The sequence below is a fragment of the Diabrotica undecimpunctata genome, chromosome 10 (genome assembly GCF_040954645.1).
Source record: "Diabrotica undecimpunctata isolate CICGRU chromosome 10, icDiaUnde3, whole genome shotgun sequence".
Classification (NCBI taxonomy): domain Eukaryota; kingdom Metazoa; phylum Arthropoda; class Insecta; order Coleoptera; family Chrysomelidae; genus Diabrotica; species Diabrotica undecimpunctata.
The window spans coordinates 39,733,745-39,755,324 of record NC_092812.1 but is presented as its reverse complement, the minus strand read 5'-3'; the positions used below and the strand labels follow the sequence as shown (position 1 = coordinate 39,755,324).

General features: G+C 32.3%; 1 protein-coding gene across 1 annotated transcript in view; it reads right to left on the bottom strand.

The window, feature by feature from the left end:
- Positions 1-15,713, bottom strand: part of Fim (plastin-2 fimbrin) — a 106,624-nt gene extending 90,911 nt beyond the window's left edge. The window contains exon 1 of the mRNA XM_072546868.1: positions 15,484-15,713. Within this exon, the coding sequence (XP_072402969.1) occupies positions 15,484-15,543 (60 nt within the window). The 5' untranslated portion in view covers positions 15,544-15,713. The remainder of the gene's footprint in view (positions 1-15,483) is intronic.
- Between the last annotated feature and the right edge of the window lie 5,867 nt (positions 15,714-21,580).

Sequence of the window (21,580 nt, the reverse complement as noted above, 5' to 3'; positions counted from 1 at the left end):
GTCTATAAATACCAAATGGGTCTCTCTACTTCTTTCGACACGCTTTTCAATTATTTGTCGTAGGATAAATATATTATCAAGGCAGGATCTCCCGGTACGAAAGCCGCTTTGTTCTTCAATATCTTGTATCTGTCTTTCAACTCTCTTCTTTAATATTCTGCCGTACAACCGGCCCACAGAGCTCGTCACACTAATACCTCTATAATTGGAACAGTCTCTTTTATTCCCTCTCTTATATATGGAGCTTATATAAGATTTATTCCAATCTTTAGGAATTTCCTGGTCTCCACACATACATTTATTGAAAAGGTCTACTATTAATTCTAAAAGTGCAGTCGGCCCATATTTAACCAGCTCTATGGGAATGTCTCCAGGCCCTGCGGCTTTTCCGTTTTTAACCTCTTTTAAGGTTTCCGTCAATTCAGATAATGTTATTATAGGGATTTCCTGTCTTTCGTCTCTGTTGTCTATTAATTCCCTTATCTTTTCCCATCTGTACTCTACTCTATCCTCTTTCAGCAGTTTCGTATAATATTCTTCCCATTCATTTAACTTTATGAGAGAAATGTTGTCTTCATTTTTCTCATTTTTCCTAAACTGTTCTCTCGTTCCTACTTTAGTTAATTTATTCCCCAGTACAATTATCTTGGAGGTTTTGATAAAAGTTTATGATTTCAACAGGATGGTCCGCCTCCGCATTAGGCTTTAGATGTTCGAAGGTACCTAAACGAAATTTTTCCGAACAGGTGGATTGGAAGATGTGGACATATTGAATGGCCAGCGAGGTCGCCAGACCTCAATCCTTTGGATTATTTTATGCGGGGTCATTTAAAGAATGTTGTTTATAAAACGAAACCTGCAAATATTGGAGACATAAAAACAAGAATTCGTAAAGAAATAAACAATATTTCTCAAGAAAGCATAAACAAGGTTCTACAAGAATTTGTAGAACGTTTGGGTTACTGTCAAATACAACAAGGGCGACAATTCGAACATTTAAGATTAAATCATGTATTAATTACTGGATTACTTTCAAGTTATTTATTATAATTTATTTATAATTTATTAATATTATAAATCAATAATTTTCTAACCGCATATCTTTCAAATTATATCCGTTAGACCCCCAGTATTACACTTTTTTGGAATCAGCTCATTTTTATCGATCTAAAAATGTCCTAAAATACAGGGTGTTACATTTAAAAAAAGAGCCGATGACGTCATCACTGTAATGTGTATCACCTTGTATAATGAAATTTTATTGTTAAATGTTGAAAATTAAATTTAAAAATCGACGTGTTTCAGATTTTTTTAAAAAAGCTTTTCATTTAAGAAATATCGAATTTATTCCATACTTTACGGACACACTGTATATGCAATGCTACGACTAAAATAGTACGGAGAATTTCTTGGGCTAAAAAGTTAATGTGGTGGTTTAATGAGTTCCAGTTAATTATTCAGGACAACTATGAATAAAGATGGGAGAACGAACTTTAAAAAGAATAATTGTGGGTAATTTTTAAAAATCCTATTAATGAAACATTTTAAGTAAGAAAGTATTGCAGGAAAAACATCCTCGGCAGCTCATATAACCAATAAAGTGTGTCACTGGAAATAAATTTACTTCAAAATCAAAAATAGATAAAAAAAAACTATTGAAGCAAGAAGCTTCCCTGTTTACTATAAAACCTACTACAAGAAAATACAATAAATGTTGCAATATAACCGCCAACAAATGAATGGCCTTTAAATTCTTAAGATTCATAGGCCATACTGTTCTATTGTGTGCATGGGTTTTCCAGTGGGAGCATCTTCTCGACATCTTCCATCATCCCGTTTATCCATCTGAACCTTGGTCTTCTTTTTGTCGTACTTACTGGTTTTGTGGTTATGATTATTTTTATCGTACTCGATTGTACGTTGCACATGTCCAACTGGAAAATAATTTTAAGACACTATAAGATCAATAAATATACGCTTGTGTTTTAAACTGTAACTGTAATTCATTTTTCCATTCTGAACGACACGTAACTCTGAAACGTGCGTTTTGGATGTCAAGTAATTCACAACTCCTTTCTATAATCGAAAATAACAAGAAGGTATTAATGTAGAGATAAATAACGAATGTAGTGTTATATGGACATTGTAACTTGTTTAAATGGACACGCGAGAACTAGCATTCAGCATTGTCATTGTGGAGAATGATTCATCTTCGACACGTAATTTCTTTCAGTTCTCTAAAAATATTGATCATACGATCTGAAATATCTATATTATAACTATGTACACATAAAAAACTACTTTCTACCGAAGATTATCATATTCAAATATTTAACCGTTTTCATTATCGTAAATATATTATTTTATAATTGAAGAATTTTATTAATAAATGCAAATGAGATTTAATTTTATATTGCGATTAAATCAAAACAAGACATAACGGACTTCCTTTAGTGCACCCAATGATTATACGGAAATAGATAACTGGAATGATAAAAGCATCCTTAGTCACTTAAAAACCAAAACCTTAGGTCTGGTTTAAAATGTATATTATATAGATAATGCGTTTATATATTAAACCGTTGTACATTGTCCTGCATAAACAGCAATCCTCATGCCTTTTAAAATATCGAGTTGCAATTCCGTCCCACGTTTTTTAATATTAAGCAGGACTATTAATCCTAAGTAAGGTATACAATCCAAGTTTACCTACCGATGCACTTGCAGCTGATAAAGACATGAAATAGTTATTTTAATTTAATTCAAAAAACTGTAGATATGTTAAAAATCCGAAGATGAAGTGAACAATTGATACGAAACTGCATATAGTCCAGTTACTGTGGCATTTTCCCTTTAAATTTTTTATAACTGCACCGATTTATCTTAAATTTTTACAGTGGGTAGTAAATTACTCAAAAAACATAAGTTATATGCTGCCGATGTGTGCTTCTACCCCTGGGGTGGTTGTCACCCCATCTAGGGGGTTGAACTTTTTACACTTAAAATAACCCCGGGAATTGATAGAGAATAAAATTTTAAACAAAAAATGTCATATAAATTTTTTTCGCTAAATCAATACTTTTTGAGTTATACGCACTTGAAAAAGTAAACTTTTCGCAAAATAAAAACATGTTTTCCAATGATTTTGTACGAATAACTCAAAACTAAAGCGTTTTATTGAAAAATCTATAATGGACAAAAATAAAGCTTATAAAAAAACAAAGAGATTTTTTTTTTATTAAGTTTTATAAGTACAATACTAAGCGATTTATAATTGTTTGAAGATGACTTTTTATTTTTGGGATACTATACTCGATGCATTTAACATCAAATATCGGAAAATGGACATCTTTTTTGATAAAAACTCATACAATACTTTTTAAAGAGCTAGAAAAAACCTTTAAAATGAGCTATGTTAAAAGCTATTTCGATTAAAACAAAGCGAAATACGAAGGAAAGAATTTGAATTACTCTAGCGTTTAAAAAAAAACGAGTAGTATAAGTAACACTATTTCGATCACAATTGAAATTAAACGTATATCTTCTACAATTCATTTTTTTTTAGTGTTATTTATAAGTTTTAAAAGTTTAGCCTGTTTAAAATGCGTAGTTTTTGAAAAAATCATGTTTAAATTAAAAAATCTTTTTTTTTAATTATCTAAAAATTTACGTTTTTTCAAAATAAATCTAAAACTATAAGAGATACGTGAAAAATGGTTCTATACCAAAATGTAGTTTTTTTCTTAACAAAAATTTTGATTTTTTTATTTTTGTTGTAGCTCGAAAAATAATAGAGATATAGCCAATTGAAGTTTGAGATACAGCGGCTGGCACACCTGTAATCAGCACTTTGGCCCTTTACTATTTAAAAAGAAAGAATTTTAACATATTTTAATCTACTTAGTCTTGTAGCTTTTGAAATTACCTTCAAAATATTTTTTTAATGGACACTGTAGCTTAAAAATTAACGGAGTTGTTCTAAAAAAATTTTGGAGCATGTTATTTATATTTTGGAGCATCAACTTATTTTCTGTATATATAAATGTTTTATTTAAGTATATTCGAAAAACTAGTAACAGACACACTAACACTCACACAAATATGTATATAATACATACAGGAGTACTTCAGATCTCGAAGACATTTTAGAAGCTGGGAGATACTGTACAATTTTACTGTATGGCCTTCCCAAAGACACCCACATGAACAAAATGAATAAGGTCGAAGATTATTCATCATTACTTGAACAAATGCGATACGAATTCTTTACTAAAGCCACAACTAAAAATAGTGCAGTTAAATTATCATCTCTTGTACCAACTGTAAGTGCCCTGGATGAGCATATCAAAGGAGTTTATTTACAAACTCAGATATGGCTTGGAAACAAAGAGATTGATATAACGGATTGGGGATGGTTCAAGAGTGATGATATTTTACAACCAATAAAAATGAAAAGTTCACCTGCACCAGAAGAACTATTGAAAATGATTTTTTGCAATTCAAAAAGGGTTGCGGCTCAGCGTGTGGCTGTCGTAGACTACGTCTATTTTGCAATGCTACGTGTGGAACATGCTCTGGCGACAATAATTGTCAAAACTGTTCTGCAATAGACGAAGAGGTAGAGTTAGAACACGACGAGAATGACGTTTCAGACAATGAATAATTTGATATATTGTAAATAATTTTTATTTTTGTAAATATATTTTGTATACTTTCTAATGTAAAGTATTTTCATGCATAATTTTTTACAATAAAAACATCATGAGTATACTTAATTTTTTATTTAGACATTTACCAAAGGGGAATTTGTTTCGTGAGCATAGAGGTGGTTTTTAAGGGTTGAAAATAAGCAACCGATCAAAAAATATTTTATTGATAAGAAAGGAATTTTTGAATATAAATGTACCTACATTAAAAACTTTTGAAGTTGTTTAAAAAGATTTTTTTATATATTTTGACATAGGGGTAGTTTTTAAGGGTTAAAGTGTTGCAATCAACCAAAATTATTTTATATAAGCACAGAATTACATTGTAGATGATATAAATGCACTACACAAGCGTTTGAACCTGTTAAACGATTTTTTACAATTATTTTTATTAAAAGGGGTGGTTTTTAAGATTATTTAAGAGTTGAGAATGTACACAATATCCAATATTATAATTGAGAATATTTCAATTACCTAATTTAACACGATTTAAATCCATAAAATGCTTTAATATAAATTTGTTTTATTATTTTCAATAAGGGGTGATTTCACCCCTTAAAAATAAAAAGCTCACCTAGCGCATATATAACTTTTGAAGAGGGAGGTAAGATAAGCCTAATTCCCAATTTTTAGCAAAATCGATTCAGTTATAAAAAATTTAGAGGTATTGACCTCTTTTCCTCCACAGTGACTGGAGTAATATTTCTGGTTTATTAAAAACGTGAGGTGGTATGTCCTTTGTTCAATCTCTTCTTTAAGAATACCACAAAAACACACAAAATAAGACACTCAATATTATTTTAAATCAGTAAATGATTCTTTTGTCATTTATTACAAACATTTATAAACCAGGGAACTAACGATTTTCCCATGACACTCGTTTATACAGGTATCTAACAACTGCTTTTGATAAATTTGGAGACAAAAAAATGTAATAAACAAAATATGCAAAAGATTGAACGTCATTTTGTACTTATAAAAAATATATAAACAACGTACGATCGCTATTTGATTTTAAATGCTAAAGGTGAAGACTGGTAAATTATATGGAAAAGTGACACAATTTTATTGAAAAAGCATAGAAAAAACTTTAAAATAAAGGTTTGTAAAGTTATTTTTGTTAATTTGTTGCTTAGTTATTGCAAAAATAGCTTCAAAAGTCTATTTTTTGTGTATTATTAATAACTACTTCTCAAACACATTACAAATATATTTTACACAAATTAATTGTTATAAACTTTGTATAATTATAAATAAAAATTATGGAATTAATCTGTATATTATTAATAATTAACATCATACAATTTGCATAATTAATTTTGCTCTATTTATTTATAATTATACAAAGTTTATAACAATTAATTGGTTTAAAATATATTTGGAATGCTTTTCAGTCAAGAAAAGTAATTGTAACGATAATAGGTAAGCATAATTCAAGAAAAATTAACACAGATTCGATTTTCAAATAAAAAATAATTTTTTTTGTATAATTTATCTTCAAAAGATATTGTTTATAACAATAATACATAAATATTTAAGCTACCTATCATTTCATAACCTTTTCTACTAATAATAAGATAAAAGTAAAATTTTGCAAAATAAACATTTATTTTAAATCGTTTAAACAAATTACTTGGTTAAATAAACAATTCACAAATTAACTATTTGAATTTTTATAATCTATACAACGAGGTACCCCAAATTAAAAAAACAACAATTTTCTTTGATTAGAATCCTAGATATTGCGACTTTTATAAAATTAAATTTATAAATTCGTGAAAAAATGACAACATTTCCAATGAAACAAAATAACTTCGTATATATTTATGTTGACGCGTCTTACGCGAGTTATTTTAAATGTTTATAAGCTTAAAATCACAGTACTTTTTTAAACCTACATTTAACAACATTTACAATATTTAATATAAATTTTTAATCATTAAATGATTTAATTGGACAAAATAAGCCTTTCTGTTCGATTTGGTGCTTTCAGAATTCATGCAGACTTAATAGCTTATGCATAATAAGGTAGATAATAGTTCTTTGGAATGAACAGTTTCAATTTACAACAACTATTAAGTGAAACTTCTTGGCATATTTATAGCTGAATGCATGTGATATTGTCCCTATTATCACGCGAAATTAAAGTTTTTTTTGTGTATTTTTAGAAAAGCTATTAATAATTTTCAAAAACTTAATCAACAAATTAACAAAAATAACTTTGCAATCCCTCAATTTAAAGGTTTTTTTATGCTCTTTTAGTAAAATTGTGTCACTTTTCCATATAATTTACCGGTCTTCACATATAATTTAGTATTTAGAATCAGATAGCGATCTTACATTGTTTATATATTGTTTATAAGTAAAGAAGTAAGTTTAATCTTTTACATATTTCGTTTATTACATATTGTTATCACCAAATTTATCAAAAACAGTTGTTAGCTCCCTATATTAAAGAGTGTCACGAAACAGGCTAATCTGTGGTATATTAACTTAATGGATCGAATATAATATCAGTACTTTGTAGATCCTTCTTTACTTTATATGCATTGGCATGTTAACCAATACATTTTCAATGATATTGTGGGTAATATTCTATCATGTTTCAATGACGGCATACAGCAGTTTGGTAAATAGGCATTTACGATCTCGGATCCTTTTTTTACGACGCGACGGTCACATAACTACCCAATGGGCTTCATGTCAAAATTAGTAGATGCCATATATCAACAAATGCAATGTCTTTCATAAATAAAATATTGGGGAACTAGCAGACCAAATTTCATTAGATGTTTAAGTGCGGTCTGTGATCTAATAATTGGTGAATACCAATGTGGCTTCAGACCGAAGAGGTCAACTATGGACCAAATACATATGTTAAGAGGTATACATGAAAAACGTGTTGAATATAACATAAACATACCTATTTACAACTTGTATATAGATTTCAGACAAGCGTTTGATGGACTAGATCGACAAAAGATGTTAAAGCAACTATCTATGTTAGGGATACCCAATAAGTTGGTTAAACTTATACGACTGACTCTGGAGGGTTCCAAAGCTATGGTGAGAATAGATGGAGATATGACGCAGACCTTTGATATTGAAAATGGAGTTAGACAAGGTGATGCCTTATCAACAATACTTTTTAATCTAACTTTAGAAGCTATTGTTAGAAAACTGGATATAAACGGCTGTATTAAGACAAGATCAATGCAAAAATATATGGAGTGCACAAAATCGAATCAACATGAGAATCTGTAGGTAGACAACCATACCTACAAATATGCCTCCACTTCTCCCTACCTAGGCTCAATAATAAATGACAACAACATCAGTCAAGACATACAAGCACGGATTCTTAGCGGTAATAAGTGCTTTTATGCATACAAAGTCTTAATGAAAAGTAAGTTACTGAATCGTGAGTCTAAGCTTAGAATCTACAAAACAGTAATTAGACCAGTGGTCACATATGGATGTGAAACGTGGACTCTCTCAACCACTGCTGAAAATCAACTGAGAATATTTGAGCGTAAAATACTAAGGAAGATATTTGGACCAACCCAATGCAGCGATGGTTCGTGGAAAATTAAAATGAACCACGAGCTGGATGAACTAATGCAGAGCGCAGATATTGTTAGATTTGTAAAGTCACAAAGACTAAACTGGCGTCACCTAGAAAGAATGCCAGATAATTGAGCTGTAAAAGTAGTCCAGAGATGGAAGCCCCAAGGAAACAGAACAAGAGGAAGGCCCCGTAAAAGATGGAAAGACGACGTAGAGAGGGATCTTAAAACCATGAACATCAGGCAGTGGCGAAGGAAAGTATCCGACAGGGTAGAATGGAAGAACATTGTTAAGCAGGCCAAGACTCACAAGGGGTTGTAGCGCCATTTGAAGAAGAAAAAGAAGTGTGATCTAATAAGCAGCATTCATGGATCTCACATATAGGAACAAAAACTGTATCGTTTGCTAGTATTAAAATATATATCGTTTAATATAAAATGCATATCATTATACTGTCGTCCAGTATTTATTCTAAAAGAAATAGTAAAAAACATAGGATGTCCTTCATTCCTTTATTCGCTCCATCTTCATTTTAAGATAACACTAGTTAAATCATGATTTCTAGCCTCAATTCAATCTCAATTTTGGATCTTTGTATCTTCTTGTAAGGAATGACATTTCTACTCTTTAATTTATGTATACATATATATATATATATATATATATATATATATATATATATATATATATATATATATATATGGTTGTTGAACTCCTAAGTGAAGACTAAGAGAAAACGCGCCATTAAGTCCTATTTTCCGCTAAGACGTTCACCTTGTTCCAAAGCTTTCATTAACCTCTCATCTCGTCCATAATTGAGCTTCTCCAAGTCTGTGCTGGAGGTCCCCTTTTTCTTTTTCCTTTGGGATTTTACTCTAGGGCGGTCTATGCGAGACAGGAGCTTTTTTGACGAAGTATGTGGCCGATCTAACCACACTTTCTGAACTTTATTTAATTCTCTATCCCCTTCTGTTCGGTCAGGTATAACAGATCTTTGTTTCTTATGGTGTTATGTTGGTGTATATGTATTGGTGTATGGTGCCAAAAAATACGAACAATTCTTCGTAGGCATTTGTTAACAAATATCTGCTTTGTCTATAGTCTTTGCCACTTTCCAGGTTTCACATCCGTGTCTTTGTGGTAGGTATACTGGCCAGACCTACAAACGGGGATGGGCATGCTGGATGCTTGCTGAGCCTTTCGTATTCTCATAGGAATTTCGTCTTCCGTGCCTCCGCTTTCTGTTATGAAACTTCCACAGGGTATGAAAAATTGTCCACATTTTCAATCTGCGAGTTTTTAACGGTAAATAGTATGTTATTTCTTGCAATGATTCTCATGGATTTGGTTTTATTTAAGTTGATTTTCATACCTATTTTATTGGCTTCATTGGAAAGTGTTGCTAATTAGTCTGCCACATCTTGGAACCTTTGCCGTAAGCGACAGATATCATCGGCGTATTCTAGATTGCTTGGGCATGTAGTTAACGTCCATTGTATGCCTCATGTGTCCGAATCTAGTTTGAAGAGAACGTATTCTATAGCTATATTGAGAAGAAATGGAGAAAGCACGTATCCCTGACTCACATTAGTAAGAATGTCAAATTCGTCACTACTGATCTCATTGTGTGTCAAGATGCCTTAATGTACAGTGACACATTATTTTTATGGGATGTTTTTTAGCTCTAGAATTATCCACACGGCAGCATGTGATAATCTGTCAAAGGCACGCTCGAAATCTAAAAAAACCAGTTATAAGGTTTATTTCATTCGACCGATTATTCCATTATTACCCTGTTACCCATTATTATCCAAAACAATATCTGTTACTAAAAGATTCAATTCGTAAAGATTGTCAAAATTTAAAAGCCATAAATGTCATCCGATTAATAAGAACATGAATCATCTTTTTAAATTTTTATGATATTTCTCGTTTTAAAATAATTTCACATACTTTTAAACACAATTATTATTTTTAACTGTATTATTTAGTGTATGTAATAATTAAATTTACTATTAAATGATATTTATTTATATTTTATAATTAATTTAATGTTTGGTCTGAATTTGACAGGTGTGTCAGAAGTAAACAACGTATGCTTTGTTATACGTTAACAGGTGGCGTTAGGAGCAAACATAATAATTAACTGAATTCGAACGCCTGTTGCACAATCACCTTTTTTGTAAGTGGAATTGTCACTTTTTTCAATCCAAAAGCATGGTTTTTTCCAGATAATTTATCAGATCAGCATATCTCATCCAATTATTATTAGCCCACTGCTAGTTTCAACTGGCCTTGGTACTTGATGATTTCCACAGTTCCAAAATCGCAGTAAATTTTAGGTATATGGTCTTCGTGTTTTTTTTTTTGTAGTTTATGTCTATACATTATGGATGGTAATTAGTGCCGCTCTTTCCCACTTAAAAAGAAATTGAATAGGTATTTTTCTTAGCAATATTATCGAGTGCATTTCCATTAAGCTTTACTCGATTACAATAATTACGTGTAAGTAGTGTGCAATATCGTCTATTAAAAAAATTAAACAAAGGAGGTTCTACAACTTAATTGGATTTATTTCGTAATTGTTGATTAAACATGTAAGCTAGCTACATGATACTGACAAAGATTCAGAGATAAATTGGGATTATGATACCGATAAGGATATTCTAAAAAATAAAATGTTATCCACTTATTGAAATACTTTAGATATGCTATGACACGTCAATAACTTTTCGATAGTTTTTGAAACCGCCAACGCTACGTCTAATGCACCTGTAACTATTATTATCAAGGTATTAATAAATATGGGTGAATACAACAAAATTGCTGGTAAAAATTATAAATTTAAAATAAACCTGTTAAAACAAAACAAATAACGACGTAGGTTACCCTAAAACATGCAAAAAAAACACTATATGTTGCAACAATAATTTTAGCTTTCCACTGCACTCTACTATTTGAATTGCATCATTAATACAATGTCCCATCAAAATTTTATAGTCTATTCAACGTATTAGTAATATTCCTCTTGAATTTTTGTTAAGTGAAGTATAAGTTATTCATGTACGACATGTACGTCTATGCGAAATTTTACTAACACATACATTTGTACGTCTTTCCACTTTAGTATTCTGAGTAATAAACATTGAACAAGTTATTGGAGAAAGTAACCAGTTGTATTCTATCGTGATTTATATAAACTACCTCCAATATACTGACCACTAATGTTAATAACATAAGTGATGGAACTAATGGAAGAAATTCGGAACTAAGAAACCCTGGATTAAATCCACAATACTACCCATCTTTAAAAAAGGAAACATCTTGAATTGCAGTTAATATCGTAGTATGGCATTGCTGTGTATATGTAAACGTCTAGACAGTTTAGAATGGATAGAAATCCCTTAAAAAAATAATAAAAAGCAAATTCGGCGAATACCAAAGATGTTTCTGTACATCGAAATCAACCACGGATCAGATTTTTCTAATAGAAGTCTTGGTAAACTCATACTACTAGGGATGCACGCATCCCGTCCCGCACTTCGTCCCGCGGGACGGGACGGGGCAGCGATTTTTGCTGCGGAAGGGGACCAGCGCTTTGCCCCTCGGGACGACCTGCATGTCCCCCAAAAACTGCACTTTTATTATTATCGGAACCATTTGTTAATTCAAGTTATACAATTATGTTTGCAACGTAAAAATATTTATAGAAATTATCAGTATCAGAGCCATTTTACAAAGAATTTAAACAAATCTGGACAATTGAGGTTATGATATGAATCTGCATGCAAGACCGTCGGAATTAACAACTCAAAAGGAGTTGTTTTAGATTAGCTCGAAGTTGAAATAAACCACGCGTTGAAACCGTGTTATAGGCCTAAAAGAGTATATGAATATGTAAGTTATCAATTTACTAATTTTCTTATTAAAACCAGATAGTAAACAAACTAATTTTTTTCTTGAATACTTTAAAATTAATGTTTCTCCGTTTTTAATATCTCGCCTTAATAGCTGTGTGGGTATTATAATACAAACATCTCCAACATCCTACATGTTGTGAATATGTTAAAATGAATGTACTTTAGTTTTGATATAAACTCACGCTGACGTATAAACTACAATATAGAGGGTGTCTTCGCTAGGAAAATTATTACTCTCTTAAAATGAATCAAAGAAAAGAAAAATGATCTCATATTATTACCAATATCACGTTTTTTAACATTCATAGCTTATTATCAGTCAAATTTGTTTTTATTCTGTAGATTTCTGAATATTATGTAGGTACATTGCCATTTTTGGAAAATTATTTTTCTGGCTCATATCTCCGATTGCATCTATAGATATCTTCTTCTAATTCTATGACCCCCTTATCCATCGTTAATTATAATGTTAACTACCATGTCTTTATTGACACCAGTTCTAAATAATGATGCAGTCGATTTTCATTACAAAGTTTTTAAGCAGTGATGTTCTTATTCTGTCACGACTTCGTTTAGCTTGGATCTTTCATAATGTGACTGAAGTATCCTAACTCGCATCAACAAGCGTTTAAGCATAGCCTAACTTTTTTTAGTTTATGCTTTTTTTTTAGTTTACGCTTCTACTCCATATAATAGTACTGGAGAATTATAACAATGTGTCATTTTAATTCGAAAGTCAATACTAAGATCGTGGCTGCAAAGATCGGTGCAAATATATGAAAATAATAAAATAATCTTCTTCCTTTTAGACATAAATCTGGATCTGGTAACTTTTGCAATATTTGGTCAATAAAGCTGACATCAGAAATCTGTTGTGGAGCTAAGTGGGCAACCACTATTTTGTTTAGTGCTACTACTGCGTCCAGTCCCCTGTGTTATGAAACGACAGGGGACTGTTATTTTTTCATGAACAGGTAATAACATAAAATTATTTAAACATATCAGATCAAAGAAACAGCTCTGGCTAGATAATCAATTATTTTGAATATAGAACTCCTAAACTAGTAAAAAAAGCTTATCAGGGGACTGTTTTCACTAACAGCTAAGACGCGGGGTTCACCCATAGACTTATATATTATTAACATAGACCTAGCATACCGGCCGCTCGTACTATCGACAAGATCTCTTACGGTTGCCCTCTCTAGCGTAATGCAACTCTTCACTCTTTCTCTCCCTCACCAAAAGAGACGCTGCTATACTTACTAGATGTAAGACAGAGACACAACGGAAAAAAAGAGGGTGTCATCACTTAGCTCTACAGACTACAGACTGCTCAGTCTATGTTAATATATACGTCTACGCCAGCAGCCCTCTTAGTTCCGCAATAAAACATACTTCACATCGATTGCGTTCCGTTTCACGATCTAAATGTCCCGCACCAAAAAAAAATTTGACTCAGCGCGGTTTTCAAATTTTAATAGGGGACTGTTTGAATAATTTGGAGGACAGCATTTGCACATAGATATTTTGATTAAAATTTTATTTTAAAAATATGATGGTGATGGTTACCAGTTTTTTATGTATTTGGATGCTTTTTATTCAGTTATATAAAGTAACGACAAAAAATAAATATTTATAACAAGATTTGTAATTCTGGAAGAGAAACGTACCAGGGGACTGTGTTTTAAGGTGTTTGAGGTTCATTTATTTAAATACTTCATTATTAAATTACTAAATATGCTGTGACGTGCCAAGAACACCTAATAATATATCGTTATTGATACAAAAAACTTAAAAATATTAACATTTGTTACATAAATATTAATTAGTGGAGAATTAACCATGCATATATATATATATATATATATATATATATATATATATATATATATATATATATATATATATATATTACTAATTACGAACACAGAGGTAAACAAAGATCAAAAGGTAAAATAGATGAATATGTCTTACCTATGCAGGATTTGACAAACAAACCTAATGGCTACGAGAACCAATTACTAATTACTAAAATATTTTTCTTAAAAGTCAATGTGTTGCTTGTGAAAATTTATGAAGCAGAGGCTTTGTCACAGACACAAAGAGCTCCAAGTAATCTTGAGTATCAGTAGATCAGAAGTCTTAGTTGCCAATAAATGAATCAAGACGAGACGACATGGAAGTGAATAATTTCTCAAGATATTGTATGATGAACGGTAGAGAGGGACAATTATGAAACCTATGAAGCTGAGGACTACTACCGATCCAATAGACTGACGAGAAAAAAGAATAATGACAATTAGTTACAAACGCCCAGAATAGAGAAGATTTGAAAAAGGGAGGGTTATTTCCAATAATATACTCAAATGGTTGAGTGAAGAGAACTATTTATGGTTAGATAATGAAGATATTTAAGAGGAATGAATTATTTTTTGTATACTATGACTAACAAATTGTTAAACATCATGTTAATGTATAAAAGTTATCATTGAATAAATTCCTGTTTTCCCGTACATCTGTTAGGCATATCTCTTTTTGTTCAAATGATCTTTTGTGTTCCAGTAAGCGTTTCTACAAAGTTTTCCTCTTTTTCGTCAAAAACTTTTTTCTCAATTTATGTTGGTGAATTCTAGAGTCACAAAAAGGTCATCTTCACTGCATAATAAATACGATACCACATAATATTTTATCGCATTTCTCAAGTTCTCATTATTCTTTAGGACTTCTGCTGTTATAATTGTTTACTCACAATGAACATGAAAATTACCACAATTAAAACGAAACCTTGCATTTTTATTCCTTATAAACATTATTTATATATTATACTGCGGAGTATAAGAATATAATTCCAAGTTTCCGAGGTTATACTATGTAAAATACGAAGATAGAAAATACTTCACGATCAAGTATTTGAATGACTCACTCAAAGTGAAATATTGATATTCCATATCTTCTAGGTATATACCAAAGATATTCTAGCCTTTTAATATTTGCGTAAAATGTATTTTACAAATATGTATCTACCTTAAACAAAAGATACTGTACGTTATCAAAGAAATTGTTTGAAAAACACGATACCTAAGAGAAAAGTTTATAACAATATAAGCGGATGGAATATATATATATATATATATATATATATATATATATATATATATATATATATATATATATTTATATTTACATATATTATGGGCGTAGCTAAAAGCAGCATGTCAAAAAAATCGAAAGCAAACGGCAAATCTTAGGTTAGACCGTGAAAAAAGAATACACAAGTTTCAAAAACTTACCTCACAGAACCTTTCTTTGATTTCTTCTCGTTCTTCTTGCGTTATTCCGTTTGAAGCCATAGCATATAAATGAGTTTAAAAACAAAAAAATGCGTAGAATCACAAAAATTTAATTATTGTTCTTTTACACTTTGCGCAAAAGGCACCATCAACTCAAGCCGCCGCTTCTCTCAGAACCGTCACAAAACTATGTCGGCAATACACAACGTTGCCAGTACTGACAATAGGAACGGCTTCGAGTATATATTTGACAACTCCCATCCCGTCCCACCACGTTGATAAATGCTTAGTTGCCGAGTTTCCAAACTGTATCTGAACACACTTATTTATTGATTGAATTTTATTCTGTTTCTATTTACAAATACTGGATTTTCAAGTTAGATTTGATTAAAAATTTTCATCATGTTAATAGTGGGTCCTAAAAATACTATATATCGTACTAAATATAAATAAAACTAATTTATTTTATTCAATTTGTACCCGACCTAACTGTTCTTATGAATTTTTCAAATATTCCTACTTTCCTGATTTGCTCTTTAATTTTTTCAATCATTCTATTTTGCTTCGTTTGTCGATCTAGGTTTTCCGAGGGGTTCCTCTTTTCCTCCTCTTTAATTTCTAATATGAAATCTGGTCCTTTATCTGCATGCATTCTATGTGTATGTGCATACCAGCTCAATGACGTTTTTCCATTTTTTATTATTTGCTCCTGGTATGTTGTCTCTCTACTGGTTTCATTTCTAATGTTGTTGCATGTTGGTTTCACTAATATTTCCTTAGGTGTTTTATTTTTATTCTGTTTAGTTTTCTCTTCTTATTGTGCCGTCTTCTTTCGCAGGTTGGCGATCCAAATAACAATTAGAGTTTTGGAAACCGCTGCACAAAAGATTTCTGTGGATGAGCGGTAAAACCATCTTCTCAGTTGAGTTCTGGTGTCTTCCTACTGATCTTTTACCCTGTACTTTACATTCGAAATAATTCGTATATTTTATCTCTTAACACATCATCCAAATATTGTATTTTCCTCTCTCTGATCATACTTAGTAATTCTTCTGTCATATTCTCCCAAACTTTGAAGCTTGCTACTTATTGAAATTCGAACATTGTACAGCAATTATTTTATACAAAGTCCGACGATTATGTCTATTTCGGAGATTGTACAGTAAAGGGGTACAATGCTATAAGTGGACAAGATTTTCCGTACAGTGCTAGGATTGTTCAATTTCGGACATTGCTCGTAATATATACATCTCAAAGCATCTATTCATTTTTCTGTTTTAGGGTCCATAGTCCAACTTTCACAGCCATAGAGCAAGACAGAGAAAACCGAATGGCACACTATCGCCGCAATAGTCTCTCCAAAAGCTCCTGAACCAAACTCCTATCTTACAGGAACCTAATTTCTTTCTAATCGAAAGAATTTTCACTTAGTCGAGTAGTACCAAATATACTATACACCTGTTTGTTTAGTACAGGATGTACTTTCGTTGTCCACTGCTACCAATCCTTGTGGATCGTTCCACAGACACAAAATACCTTTCACAATTATTATTTGACAAGAACTCTGCTAACTTTCACTGCAGGATATGGAACAAAAATAACTTGTTTAAATAAGTTAAACTCTTTTAATGACAAAATACAATTTACTGTTGAAAGAGAAACTAACAATAGCGTACCTGACATATACCCAAGAATATATATATATATATATATATATATATATATATATATATATATATATATACTGGTAGAGTTATTTGAGAATACGTGCATATCCCTTTAACATAAGTCCTGCTATGGGGGAAAAATTGTTGGTACTTGAGTACGTATACGTGGGAAAGTATACCCGGTTAAGTGCATGAAAAAATGTAGATTAGACGGACATAAGCTAAAAGGGCTAAAGTACTGCGGGAAACAAGCAGGACTCCATTTTGAATGATAACAGGCTTCCTTATTGGGCGTGCGCCGGTCACGAAACACCTGCTTGTAATTGGGCTGTTTCATACAGACTAAAGCTACAGACCATGTAGCAGAGAACTTAAAACGGTCAACCACATTTTGCATGACTCAGAGGCACTAGATCGTAGGCTGCAAACACTTTTTGGGCAGCGCGAAGTGACTACCAAAAAAGGTATCATATTATGGTACTAATGCATTAGACCTGAAAAAGCTGGTACAGGGTTCCACAGTTCTAGCCTACGTATCATGAATAACTGGGAGATGTACAATCAGCCAATCGGCTAGAGTACAACTGGTTTATAAAAAACGGCTATAAGCATATTGGTTTACATTAAATTTTTTTTTTTCATACCCAAATTATATTTAGTTTGATTTGTTAATAAAAAAATTAGGACCTTAAACTTTCTAAGAACACCAGAATGAAATATATTTTAAAACACCAGTTGTGAATTTTAACCTTAAAAGCAATAAAATTTATTTCTGAATCATCATTCAATCTTCGCTTATCCACTGCTGGACATAGATCTCCCTCATAATTTTCCATCTATTTCGATCTTGTGCCTCTTGCATCCAATTCCTATGACAACGTTTTAGATCGTCAGTCCAACGTGTTGGTGGACGACCTCTACTTCGGTAGGCATCATCTCTTGGTCTCCATTCCAGTATCCGCTTTGTCCATCTATTGTCTGTCATTCGAGCCACGTGACCTGCCCAGTTCCATTTTAGTGTTGCTACTCTCTCTACTGCATCAGCCACTCCTGTTCTTTGTCGTAGCTGGCGATTTGGGATCTTGTCTCGTAGTGAAACGCCCAACATAGCACGCTCCATCGCCCTTTGACACACACGGATCTTTTGAACTGTTCTCCTTGTCATGGTCAACGTTTCGGCACCGTAAGTTAACACTGGCAAAACACACTGATTAAACGTTTTTCTTTTAAGGCATATTGGTATATCAGACGATTTGAAAATATGGTTCAGCTTGCCGAAGGCTGCCCAAGTCAGTCTTATACGACGGAGAAGCTCAACGGTTTGGTTATCTTTTCCTATGCGAATCTCATGACCTAGGTATTTATAGGCCATTACCTGGTCTATGGATCTTGTTCCTACGCATATATCTTCGCTGACTATTATTTCTGAATAGATTTAATTTAATCAAATAACACAAGAATGAAATAGATTTTAAAATACCAGTTGTGAATTTTAATTATAAAAGCTATAAAATTTATTTTTGAATAAAAGTATTTGTGTTTTAATGTTTCGGTGAATTTCTTACAATAATTGGTTGAAGAAAAGCGCCAAGTTAATTAACTTCTACATCGTAAAAACGCTATATTTGCATCGTCTACGTGCTTTATATTGATGAATTGGTATTAGACCGATATAAGAATATTACAAGTTGCATTTTTGAAATCACATTGACATTTTCTCGGGTTTACAAATAATTTATTCTGGAAATAGCTTTATTCAAGATTATTTTAAGTTACACAACGAACATAATATGCGCTGCTGATCATAGGTATTCTCATTGGTATTCCGCAGAAAATACACGAATACATATATATAATTATATTTTCTCACTTAGAACACTTTAAAAAAAACTTTATTTTTGAAAGTATACAAATTAAAAAACTATACTTAATAATAATGTTAACAATTACAGTTGAACTTTAAGCTAGCAAGTGACTCTAATGAATGAATTTTTTTTTATTTGTAGCTGTATTTATAAGGTTTAAGGCTGTGACACACAGGAAAATTTAACTTGTCTTTCACACACAATACAAAAAATCCAAAACGCTAATTGAATAATTAAATTACCACTTTAAATATGTAAAACACAATAATTATCTTATAAATACACAATGATTAATACACAATAATTAATAATATTTTTCATTATATTTACATATAGATACCTAATATTAGGCTTATGAGAAAAGTAGACAGAACGAGCCTGTTGCGAGTAGCATGAGCCTACAGAACTGTATCTGCGGCGGCCTTGTGGACTATCACGGGTTGTGTTCCTCTGCATGTGTTAGCAGTGGAAAAGAGACATCTCTATGAGAGAATAGAGCATTTGACAACAGCTATAAAAAAAAGAAGAAAGGAAAAGATCAATGGAAAGATGGCAAGAAGAGTGGAATAACCAGGATGTTGCCCAGTGGACAAAGATGCTGATCCTAAGAGCCTAAGGGACTGGGTAGTTGTCTGTTTTAGGGCGTATCTTCATAGGTTCAGAAATACAGATACAGATAAATACCTATACTGCGAATATTCCGACATTGTTACTCACACACTGCTGGAGTGTAATAGATGTACAGTGGAGAGAAACAGAATGTATAAAGAAATAGGTATGAACCCTGTGATTGTAAGAGAGATGATCGTGAAGATGACGGGAAGTACGGAGGGATGGTATAGTGTTCACAATTACATCCGAGCAGTCATTAAAAAGAAAGAAGAAGAAGAGAAACACCAACCGGGCCAACGACAGTGATAAGATCTAATTACTTACTTTTTAGGAATAATCACAAAAGTATACAGGGATAACACTACTTATCTAAAAATCGAAAATAGACTATCAGAGCCAATAAAAGTAACTAAAGGACTAAAACAAGGATGCAGTATGTCACCCTTACTGTTTAATTTATATATTGAGGCAGCCCTCCAAAATTGGAAAAACCACTACCAGGGAATGGGAATCCCCATAGGAAATGACGTACTGTTCTCCCTGAACTTTGCGGATGACCAAGTCGTCCTAGCTCAAGATTCTTATGATCTAGAATTTATGATAAAGCGTCTATACAGAGAATATGTAAAATAGGGGTTACAAGTCAGCATGAAGAAAACAGAACATTTAGTTATCAATTCGGATGCAAGGTTTCAAGTGTTGATAGACGAGGACGTAGAAATCAAACAAGTGGAAAAATTTAAATATTTAGGTGCACTCATTGCTAAGAACGGCTTGGGATAAACCGAAATTAAACACCGAATTAATCAGGGACGTAAAATTATAGGATGTCTGAACTTCTTATAATGGGATCGCAACCTTTCCAAAAGGAACAAAAAAAGAATAGGGCAAACCATGGTTGAACCAGTTCTTTGTTAGGCTCTGAAGTATGGACAATTAATGCAGACCTGAAGAGAAGATTGTTGACAGTTTAAATGGATTATTTGAGAAAAGTGCTAGAACGTCAAGGCAGGAAAGGAAGTCCAACAAATCTTTAAGAAATAAGATGAATGCTACAGAAACGGTCATTGACAGAGTAGAAAGAAGAGGTTCAAAATGATTTGGACACCTATTGAGAATGCCCGACGAACGCTGGCCTCAAAAACTTCACAAATGGAAGCCCTCTGGAAAAAGAAAAGAGGTAGACCTCGACGCTCATGGAATAAAGGAATTAGAAGAGCGATGGAATCGAGAGGTTTGGAGGATGAGCATGCCTTGGACCGGGAGGATTGGCGGAGGAGAACGGGAATACGGCGATAGCCGTCTCCAAAATGTATTGTATTTACAAGTTGGATTAACGTCAAATGTCAATAAACTTATTTTAACCTTCAATTGTGGCTTATTCCCATTAAAATAGTAGTTACTTTAAAATGCCACAAAAAATAGCTTTAGAATAAAAGATAAGATCTAGATAAGAGAAGGGAGCGTTCAAAAATATCGTCAGCCTTACAGCGGCCACCCCACTTTCGGAGTACGGTACGTGCGACAGTCAACTGTGTAAGAGAGGGTGGAATTAGTTGGTAGGCAGGATAATAGATACCTGAATCTTTGGCACTGTTATCTTTAGTACTTTAAACTAAACTAAAACCCAAATTTTAGGGACTCAAAATGGAGGTTGCATAAAAAAATTTCAAACTCCCCCCTCAGACAAATTCTGTGTGCTCCATTGGTTTAAGGTAATAACTTATGATCTAATGGTGTCGTTGTCTTCCGTCTGTGTGGTCTTTTCGGAGGTCTCGTGGCGTTGGTATTGCGTTGCGTTTGTCTAGGTGTTATGATTATATTTCTCCTCCTTCCTTGGGATTGAATTCCGTCCTCGGAATTTCGAGAAGTTCTTGAAGGGCTGCTACTTGGTGTTGTGGTATTTTAGGTCCAAATAACAGTTTGTAGATTCTTCTTCTCTTGCGAATTGCT